Source organism: Rhinolophus sinicus, chromosome 16 (genome assembly GCF_057876585.1).
Source record: "Rhinolophus sinicus isolate RSI-liver-muscle chromosome 16, RSI-T2T, whole genome shotgun sequence".
NCBI lineage: Eukaryota > Metazoa > Chordata > Mammalia > Chiroptera > Rhinolophidae > Rhinolophus > Rhinolophus sinicus.
In genome coordinates, this window is record NC_142516.1 from 18,953,934 (window position 1) to 18,964,484 (window position 10,551).

Sequence of the window (10,551 nt, forward strand, 5' to 3'; positions counted from 1 at the left end):
ATTCTCGCCACACAAAATTGTCTTTCTAAATCCAAGCCAGGTCCACAGTTAAATAGGGTTCCAAAAAGCAGCCCTTTATGACATCTAGTGTTTTCTTGAGTATGTGTTTTGAGAAAGTAAGGTCATAAGTAGATCTAAAAGAGATGGGATTAACAAGTATAAAAGTCAGGAACAATTGTGGCCTCACACCAGTGAATGACAGGACATTTAAGGGAGTGGGAGGAGGAAAGCTGGCACCCCATGGACAAATAACTGGACTCAGAATGAATATAAAGTCAGAGGAGCTGAGCAGTGGAGCCACCTACAGGGAAAGACTCACTCTAAGGGACTGTAGCTGAGTCACTGCTGTCACCTGTCAAGATGAAGATGCTGTTACTGTGTCTGGGGCTGACTCTAGTCTGGGCACATGTGGAAGGACACCATGAGGTTGTGACAAGCAACTTCGATCTTTCAAAGGTAGAGTTGGTGGAGCACAGTGACGTCCCACTTTCAGGGGTGGTTTGAAGGATTCTGAAGCCAGGTGGCCTTACTGGAGGGCAGGTGTTTTTTTAAATACTAGGCTAAGGAGGTGGTTTGTGACCTTGGACTAAGAGTAATTATACCATGTGAAAAGATGACAACATTTGGGGGGCTCCATTTTCATTGGGGGACTGTCGAACCTTACATGTGGTGTCAAATGACCCGAGTTCTAATTCGATCTTTACGTCACCATTGTGAGTCCTGGCCAGTGGGCCAAGTTGAAGGAGACAAGTGTCCATATGGTGACCCTTTTCTTTTCCAACTCAATCACTTTATTGCAGATTTCAGGAAATTGGTATTCTGTCCTCTTGGCCTCAGATAAGATGGAAAAAATACAAGAAAATGGTAGCTTCAGGATGTTTGTGGAATATTTCCAAGCCTTGGACAGCTCTACTCTGTTACTTAAATATCAAATAAAGTAAGTACGCATTTTATACATGGAAAGAAAACTAGAAGCCTGAGTGTGATCTTGGATCTTTATGCACACACACACACACACACACACACACACACACACACACACACACGTATATATACATGTGGACTTGTGTCCAAAATCAGAGAAACTAATCCAGGACTTGAAGAACAAAAGTGTTTTTGTGATTCACAGATAAAAATTGGTGACAGGAGTAAATTCAATGGGAGTGGAGGAGGTAAGTGGGAGAGAATTATGAGAATCATAAGTAGTCTGGCAATATAACCTGATTTAGGAACACAGGATTGGGATCAACAGCCTGTCTCTCGAACCTTATCACTTACTAATTGTGTGACCTAGAAAACTGATCTCTTTCCACCCCAATATTCCCTTGGATAAAAGCGGACGACAGTAATGTTCTCTCACTGTTTTTTGTGAGGACCGAGTGAAGTAATGTCTGTCTGTAAAGCACACATCTGAGAGGCTGGCACATGGGAGCACTCAGCTAATTATACAGACAAGTAGCTGCAGTTATATTGATAGTGGGAAGTGGAGTAAACAGTAGTTGACTAATTCTTAGAGTGTCAAATAAAGCAAAATAAAGTAAATAAAAGCTCTGTCAAATTTGTACCAAAAATGTTCAATACTTAAGTGGAATCAGACAATCAAGTGACAGGTAGAGTGAGGTAGCCAGCCCCATCAATATACCTCAGGCAACAGCTCATTTTGTTTTACAGGGAAAATGGACAATGTACTGAATTCTCTGTTGTTGGAGAAGACACAGCACAGAACGGTGTATACAGAGTTATATGTAAGTATATATATATATATATATATATATATATATATATATATATATATATATATATATATATAAAGTCTCTCTAAATTCTACTTCCAACTGCAAGGAATTTCCTAAACTCCAGTATCTGCAAGATCTTGATCAATTCCTGATCAGTGCTTCTTTAGTTAATATAATTGGGCATCTAATTGCCAATATCCCAAATTTGGGAGAACATTGTGTATGAAAGCCAATGCCTGGCACATGATACCATCAGATAAAGATGGCAATTAGGTCACATGTACTTTCTGTAACAAAACAAAATTAACGAAAAAAGAAAAAATGTAAATTGTCAGGATAGCTGCTCATTCTCTGCCCGTTTTGTGATGGTGTCTGGTAGCCATTGCCATACCACTGCTTGGATAGAGTGCTGGGTATAAAATGCCCGTGGGGCTTAGAGACAAGACAGAGACACATAGTTGGCAAAGATGGCCGAAGGAGGTAGGTGAGTTTCAGGGAGGAAGATAGAGGGTAAGTTGCTGCTGTGGCTGAAGGTTTTTTTTATCACTAGTGGTCAATTACTTGTCATAGAAATTCAACTAGTAGTCAATTCTACCGTTAGAAGTCACCACACGAAACCAAGGGAAATGAAAATAGAAAGCCTTAAATACCACACCTTAACCTTTCTACGATATGCACTTGAATTTGTTTTGTGGGAGAGAATAGATAAAAGTTCCACTTGCTCTCCATGGCCCAAAGACATTCTCAGGGTTGTTCTGTTTCCTCCACAGATGATGGATACAATACATTTCGCATAATCGAAGCCGTCTATGATGAATATGCTCTTTTGTACACCGTGAATGTCAACAATGAGGAAAAAACCCAATTGATGGAGTTGTATGGTATCGTACTTTCATGGTGACACTCACCTTGGGATTGGGAGGCAGGGGAAGGAAGGAAACCTGGAAACAAAGTGATCTTCCCATTCTTATCCTGGGGTGTCTTTCTTCCTCTCAAGAGAGATGGTCATCTTGGGTAGTCCCTCAGACTCGGTGGTGGGATGATGATGAAATCTCTCATCATGCAGAAGGCTATCCTAAAGATGTGAAATTCAAGACAGGTTACATCCCATCCCCAAGTCTTCTGCCTAAGCACCAATCAGTGCCATCCATTTTTCCATCCATCTGGAGACCTACAGTGCCGCCATGACCCTCAATGACCAATACATGACACACAACAATTACTGTCAATCTTCCCACAGGCCGAGAACCAGATTTGGGTCATGAAATAAAAACATGGTTTGGAGAAATTTGCCAAGAATATGGAATTCCAAAGGAAAACATTCTTGATCTGACCAAAGTCGGTGAGTTTCGCTCTCTTTGGTTTTCTCTTCCTTAATTCTCATGTTACTAAAGCAAGAAACCCAAGAAAAGGTAATACCTCCTGTTAGTCCCCTTTGTCCTAAACTAGAAAATCATCAGGTTTCTGTCTGGGAAATCACCTGCGGTAGGTGATGAATGTGCTCTGCTTTGCCTCTGCAGATCGCTGTCTCCGCATCCGAGGGAACAACTAGCCCAGTCCTCCAGGTTGGTACCATTTGATAAATCGGGTGGCCCATGGATTACTCCCTTCCAAAAGCATTACGAATTTATGTGCAGTGATTAACATAGCAATAATTTAGTAAGGAAGGTTGTGGGTAGGGCTTGAAATTTGGAGTTGTACACCCAACCCAGGGTGTACCAGGGTTGTACACCCTGGGTTCAGGACTCACTCTTCCATGAGCTAGTGCAAATGATCTAAGCAATTAAAAGGAAAACAGTGATGTCTACCTTACACAGCTACTGTGTGGATATAATGCTGGTGAAAAAAGCTCAGTAATGTGCTATAAATTTTTAAGGGTTGAATTGTGAAACGGGAAAAGAGTAAATGTGTATGAGTATGAATCCCAAATACGTTTCTCTTTGTGTCCCTTTCAAGTCCAGAGGCCATCTCACCCTCCTATTTTTGGTAAATATGTCTTGCTTTAGTTAGTGCAGAACTTTAACTTCTGATTTTCAAATAGAGCTTTCTGATCCTCCAGATGTCTTCGAACCTGGAAAACGGACTCTGAGTTTCCTCATCTGTTTTCTACCTAAGATGTGTTGTGGGGCTTCATTCAGATAGTGTATGGGAGGGTCTTAGAAACAATGGCTTGCATTAAGCAAGTATTCAATAAAAAGCAGCCAGGGCTTTTGCTATTCTTCCTCAATGTACCAAAAATTCTTCAGAACATCCCATTCTGAGGATGGCAGAAACAGCCTTGGATCCTTTATTGATTCCTCTGTTTTTCATAGACTTGGTTGAGGGAAGGTTAAGATCACATCAGCAAAAGAAACAAAAAAGTTATTGACCGAATGCCCTTCTTTCCTCCATTCTGGCAAGTAACATAGTTTAGAATATCGGTTGGTGACTATGACTTCATCATTTTTCTCCAAAATAGAATTCTCTTTGTCCTTAATTCAATCCAGGAAGTCCTTATGAGTTTTTGCCTTCTTTTACTTATCTGTTTCTTCAGTGCTGAGTAAGGGGTTCCCTATGTGGGCTCCAGGATCATCCCTTCCATGGTCCCCACATCATCTTGCGACAACTTTGTGACCTGATGGCCATCACTATCTCACACGAAAGCATTATCTCTGCATCTTCAAGATCTTCTCTAATTGTCTAAGAAGACTCATCAATGCACCAAGAATCAAGGCTTTCCTCCAAATTCCTGAATCTCTGTGCCATACCCAGGAGAACTCTGCCATGAATAAGACAAGAACTTTCTCTACTTGGTCAATAAATGATTATCCTTGAAGTCCTTTGTGCTGCCCTGTGTATGTGAGAGAGATAGTGTCAACAAAATGCGAATGAGGGGACTTTCTTGGCCTCGTACCCAAAATCCTCTAGGTTCTCAGAAACATCCCTGAGGTTCAGGATTCTCCTCCCCTGCAGTAATTCTCTGTCACTGTGAGGGCTGCTTGTCCTTTGATTTGCCTATTTCTTAGTGACCTGACAAGAGAAAATATAAAACTTGCCTGGCTAGTTCTGGCCTGTGTTCATCCCAGGTATAAGTTTTGCTGAAAGCTGGGAAAAAGTCAAGGACACAATAGTAATATTCCAACACCCTGAGTGTTTTCTTTTTAATCTCCTAGCTCTATAGTCTGTGTCAGCACATGGTCTCTTTCGTAAGGTTCAGGAAGCAAGAATTTCACCAAGTGTTTTCCTAGCATGCAATGAGACTTATCATCTCCAGACTGGGATAGCTGAATCCGTGATGACCAACACCAGCCTTCCTCCAGTAAATTGAACACATACTTTAGGTTCCCTCCATCACCTTACCTAGTAAATCTCCACCATATCCCATATTCTTTTTACTAGCCTTGGCTACTAAAAATTGTGATAAAGCCAGTCATTGCTCCTGTTATGAAGATCTAGGTCTGTTAAATGGCCTCTGAAAATTGGAGCAAATTATATCATATAAAGATCAAAGCCTAGGGATGTTTGCTGCTAATTTTCCTAAAGATCTAAAGAATATGAATCTCATTCCAAGTTGAGGTGAATGGCCGTTCTTATTCTAACAGCTGCCCTGTTATTGCAATAGTATCCTTGCTAGTCTAATTTACCATTAGTGTTCTCATTGGTATTGACACATCTGAACTTTAAAAACTTATTATTTTATTCTGGGCATGTAATATTTAGTCTTAAAAGTATGAACAGTCATTGCTTTTCTTTGGAAAGAGCATTCCCCCAGTTGCCATAATGCTTCCAGGAAATAAATGGGTGCATTTTTTCTTTTTATTAGTTTCAGGTGCACAAAACAACGTAATAGTTAGACATTCATCATTTATATCCCTCACACTGTGTCAACTCTCCCCCTCCATCCACTATCACTCTGACATCTCACAAAGCCATTACATTTAATGGGTGCATTTTTTAAACGTGGAGGGCATTACGACTCTCTACCCATCACCATTTGAACCTGATTGCACTAGATCAATGTCCCTACCACATTGATTTCATAACAGATTTTTGTATTGCCTGTGAGTCAAGACATTTGAAATTAATGTGATATTAGGACACACATTTTCAACCCCAAGGAAGCAAAATTCCAAAAAAGAATTCCATTCTACTCACTAAGAGACCTGTATTTCCAAAAAATTACACTCAATATTCTACTTGAATTTCATCCAAAAATGTGGAAACACGTTTTCTCTATGATTATATTGCCACTGGCGTAATATCTGGTTTTACATCTTGGCCTGCATGACCTAAACTATTTTCTATCTGACCCTTTAGAGGAAACGTTTACCGTTCCCCTCCTATACCATGGCTTTTCCTGACTGGAATTCACCACACTTATTTCTGCTGCATTGTCCCCCAAATAAACAAGATTGTCAAATCAACCCCCTCAGGGGGCATTCAGTAAAATGAGCAATAAATTGTCTGATTGTGAAATCAAACAGACATTTTTAAGTTGTCCTGTTAGTGCTCCCCTTTAAATATCACGAATGAGTTAAACATGAAATGCAGGAAATGTAGATAAATGTCAAATGAACTTCGAGAATAAATGTCCAACCAGGACACCCGGAGGTTATTTGTGGTTTCAAGAGCAGCAATGAACATTCCAGATCTTCTCGGATTAGAGTGCTGCCATTTGAGTCTCTGGTCCCAGGACAGACGATACTTGAACCTGTCAGCTCCTGGAAACAGGCCGATCCAGATACCAGAGGTTGTTCTTAAAAGTTAGCTTTTCTGAAACATTGTTCCATTGCTTACAAAAAACTCATGCTGGCTCTGTTTCCTTATTAGAATAAAGACAATTACTGGCTGACTCCTGGTAAAGAAAGACAGAGAACTGGAGTGCCAGCTTGCTCAGGAGAGTCTGGCCAGAAAGAAGACCTGGTCAGCCTCACTGCCAGTAATTACCCGCTGTCAGGATCCCCACAACCGCCTTCAGTTTCCCATGTTTCTATCAAACCTCAATTCGTTATGCACACGTTTTCCTCAGCCACCTCATGAGCACTCCCATCTCTGCACCTTTTTTCCTGGTGCTCGTTTGTGTGAAATCCTTGTCTGCTGGATAGCTGCATTGCCCACCCTCTCATGTATTCTGGCACAAACCCCAAGTGTAAAGTAAGACTCTTTTCCCCATCTTCTTTGATGTTTACTTGTTTAGTGTCTTCCCACTTACTAGAAAGTAAGTGAAATAGGGTCGAGGAGCTGATTTTACTCAGGGCAATAACCAGCACCCGAAACAGTGCTATCCTGACACAGGCGCCCCATGTTTGCTGCCTTCATCACGAGCTTCCCTGACCTGCACTGGAGAACTTTGGGACTTGCTTTGATCACTGACAAGAGAGTGGAAATTCCCGATGTCCTGCACACCAAGAAATTTAAAAGCTCTCCAGGTGATTAAAAAAACATTCCTGTAAAGATGGCATGAATTGGTTTCCCCATATATGTGTAAAACAGAATCTCTACAACTGGAGTCAAGGAGAGGGGGTGCCTGGAACTGCCCCAAGCAATGCTCTGCAGGTGGGGTTGGGGGTTTTCTCAGATTAGCCGTGTGCTCAGAGGAGCTCCAGAGAATGGCTCAGGTTCCCCACAGGAGGCTAATGGAACGCTCCTGACTCAGGTTTGTATGCCCTGCATTAGGCGGGCACTGGGGGGTGGGCAGTGCCTGAGCCTGGAGCCCTGCTCCGAGGCCATCGGAAGGAGCCCTGGCGCCTCCTGGTGTCCGGCCGCTACTGAGAAAGAGGTGGGTGTCCTGAGGCCGAGACTGAGTTGGGTCCCAAAAGAATTCAGGCCACTTTGGGAGGCTATTTCCAGAACACCTGGGGCTCACGCGGGCTTCCCCAAAATCTCTGGAGGCCTGCGAAGCCTGGTCAACACAGAGCGTGGAGGAGAAGGCAGCCCAAGGAGGCTGCGAGGAAACGGGGAAGTCTGAGGCTACAGCTGGCCTCTCTATGGGGGAGGCTTGTGATGCTTTTAGGACCTGGGCCTTAGATCTTTGATCTGCGGTCACCCGCTGGAGTTTCAGAGCTCAGAATTAGGGGCTGCAGGGAAACTGTGCTGGCAGAACCTGCAGGCGGTGGGTGATTTGTTAGAGGCAACACCATCCTCCAACTGTGTTTGGGAACGAGGAATGTTTGCTCATCAGAGCTCAGGGCCCATCTATGTATGTCCTGAATCAGGACCTCAGAACCTAGTCTCGTGAGGAAGCAGCATCTGGCTGGAAGTGAGTGGAGCTGGAGTTTTCTCTTACACCGAGCCGACTCCAGTGCTTTTAGAAACCAAGGATGCAGTTCCCCCCATAATAGCCCAGGGTCTCATCCCCCCTCCCCTCTGGGGCCTGAGAGGCAGTGAAGGGCAGAGAAGTCATTAGTTCTGTCTTCCAAATGTAAGCATTTCCTCCCTTAATAGGAAAGGAAAAATCGTGTTCATGAAAATCAGAGGTTCTATTAGAAAAATGCTAACAGGAAAGTCATTTGCCATTAATAATATCTTTACTGAGGTACAATTGACAGTCAACTGCACATATTTAAAGCATAAAATTGGATAAGTCTTTACAAGATGATACCCATGAAACCTGCACCACAGTCAGGATACTGTTTACCCATCACCTTCAATAGCTTGCTCTGCGCCTTTGTAATCCCTCCTCCCCACAGTGCCACCCAAAGCCCCAGGCAGCCACTGATCCACTTAGTGTGTTAGACTTTGCATTTTCTGGAAATTTATGTACATGCAGACCTCAGTATGTACTGCTTTTATGTTGTTATTCTGGCTATTTTCACTAGCATAATTATTTTGAGATTCATTCATGTAGTGTTTGTCAATAGTCTGTTCTTTTTATTGCTGAATCATGTTCTGTTATATGGATATACCACTAATTAGTATTTATTTTTTAACTTTATTGGAGTGACAATTGTTAGTAAAATTACATAGATTTCAGGTGTACAATTCTGTATTACATCATCTATAAATCCCATTGTGTGTTCACCACCCAGAGTCAGTTCTTCTTCCATCACCATATATTTGATCCCCCTTACCCTCATCTCCCACCCCCCACCTCCCTTACCCTGTGGTAACCACTAAACTATTGTCTGTGTCTATGAGTTTTTGTTTCTCATTTGTTTGTCTTGTTCTTTTGTTGTTTTTGGTTTATATATCATATATTAGTGAAATCACATGGTTCTCTGCTTTTTCTTTCTGACTTATTTCGCTTAGCATTATACTCTCAAGATCCATCCATGTTGTCACAAATGGTCCTATTTCACCTTTTCTTACCGCCGAATAGGATTCCATTGTGTATATATACCACAACTTCTTTATGCATTCATCTATTGAAGGACATTTTGGTTATTTCCATGTCCTGGCCACCGTAAATAAAGCTGCAATGAACACTGGAGCACATGTGTCTTTATGGATAAATGTTTTCAGATTATTTGGGCGGATTCCCAGGAGAGGGATTGCTGGGTCATATGGCAATTCTATTCGTAATTTTTTGAGGAACCTCCACACTGCCTTCCATAGCGGCTGCACCAGTCTGCATTCCCACCAACGGTGTATGAGGGTTCCTTTTTCTCCACAGCCTCTCCAACACTTGTTACTATTTGTCTTGTTGATAGTAGCCATTCTAACTGGGGTGAGGTGATATCTCATTGTGGTTTTTATTTGCATTTCTTTGATGATTAGTGATGTTGAGCATTTTTTCATATGTCTATTTGCCATTTGTATGTGCTCTTTGGAGAAACGTCTCTTCAGGTCGTCTGCTCATTTTTCAATTGGTTTGTTTGTTTTTTTGTTGTTGAGTTGCATGAGTTGCTTGTATACTTTGGATATCAGCCCCTTATCGGAGGCAATGTTTGCAAAAATCTTCTCCCATTCAGTTGGTTGCCTCTTTATTTTGTGATGGTTTCTTTGGCTGTACAGAAGCTTTTAAGTTTCATATAGTCCCATTCATTTATTTTAGCTTTTACTTCCCTTGGCTTTGGAGCCAAATTCATAAAATGCTCTTTGAACCAAAGGTCCATAGGTTTAGTACCTATGTTTTCTTCTATGCAGTTTATTGTGTCAGGTCTTATGCTTAAGTCTTTGATCCATTTTGAATTAATTTTGGTCATGGTGACAGATAGCAGTCCAGTTTCATTCTTTTGCATGTGGCTATCTCCCAGCACCATTTATTGAAGAGGCTGTCTTTTCTCCATTGTATGTTTTTTGCTTCTTTGTCAAAAATTATCTGTCCATATTTATGTGGTTTTATTTCTGGGTTCTCAATTCTATTCCATTGTTCTATGGTCTGTTTTTCTGTCAATACCATGCTGTAGTACAAGCTAAAGTCAGGGAGTGTGATATCTCCAGTATTGTTCTTTTTTCTTAAGATTGCTTTGACTATTCGGGGTCTTTTGTGATTCCAAACAAATCTGATGATTTTTTGTTCTACTTCTTTAAAAAATGCCATTGGGATTTTGATGGGGATTGCTTAAATATGGATATACCACCAATTATTTACCCCGGTCATTGATGGACATTTTGATTGGTACTAGTTCTTGGCTATTACAAAGAAAGTTTCTATGAACATTCATGTACTAGTCTTTGGATGGCGCTATGCTTACATTTCTCTTGGGTTGTACCTAGCAGTGTAATGGTGGAGTCACATACTAGGTATTTTTTAAATTTTTTTAAGAAGATGACAAAGTTTTCTAGAACAGTTTACTATTTTTCTACAGCGGTATGAGAATTCCAGTTTCTCCATGTCCTCACCAACACTTGCAAAGTTTCGTACAAAAATCATAATGGGTTACACAAACCCCAA

At 41.4% G+C, this 10,551-nt stretch overlaps 1 protein-coding gene across 1 annotated transcript; it reads left to right on the top strand.

The window, feature by feature from the left end:
• The first annotated feature begins 360 nt into the window (after positions 1 to 360).
• On the top strand, positions 361 to 3,288 carry LOC148754969 (salivary lipocalin-like). Its single transcript, XM_088792864.1, has 6 exons — positions 361 to 456; positions 801 to 937; positions 1,672 to 1,745; positions 2,507 to 2,617; positions 2,977 to 3,078; positions 3,257 to 3,288. The coding sequence occupies exons 1-6, from the start codon at positions 361 to 363 to the stop codon at positions 3,286 to 3,288; spliced, it is 552 nt and encodes a 183-aa protein (XP_088648990.1).
• The last annotated feature ends 7,263 nt before the right edge of the window (positions 3,289 to 10,551 follow it).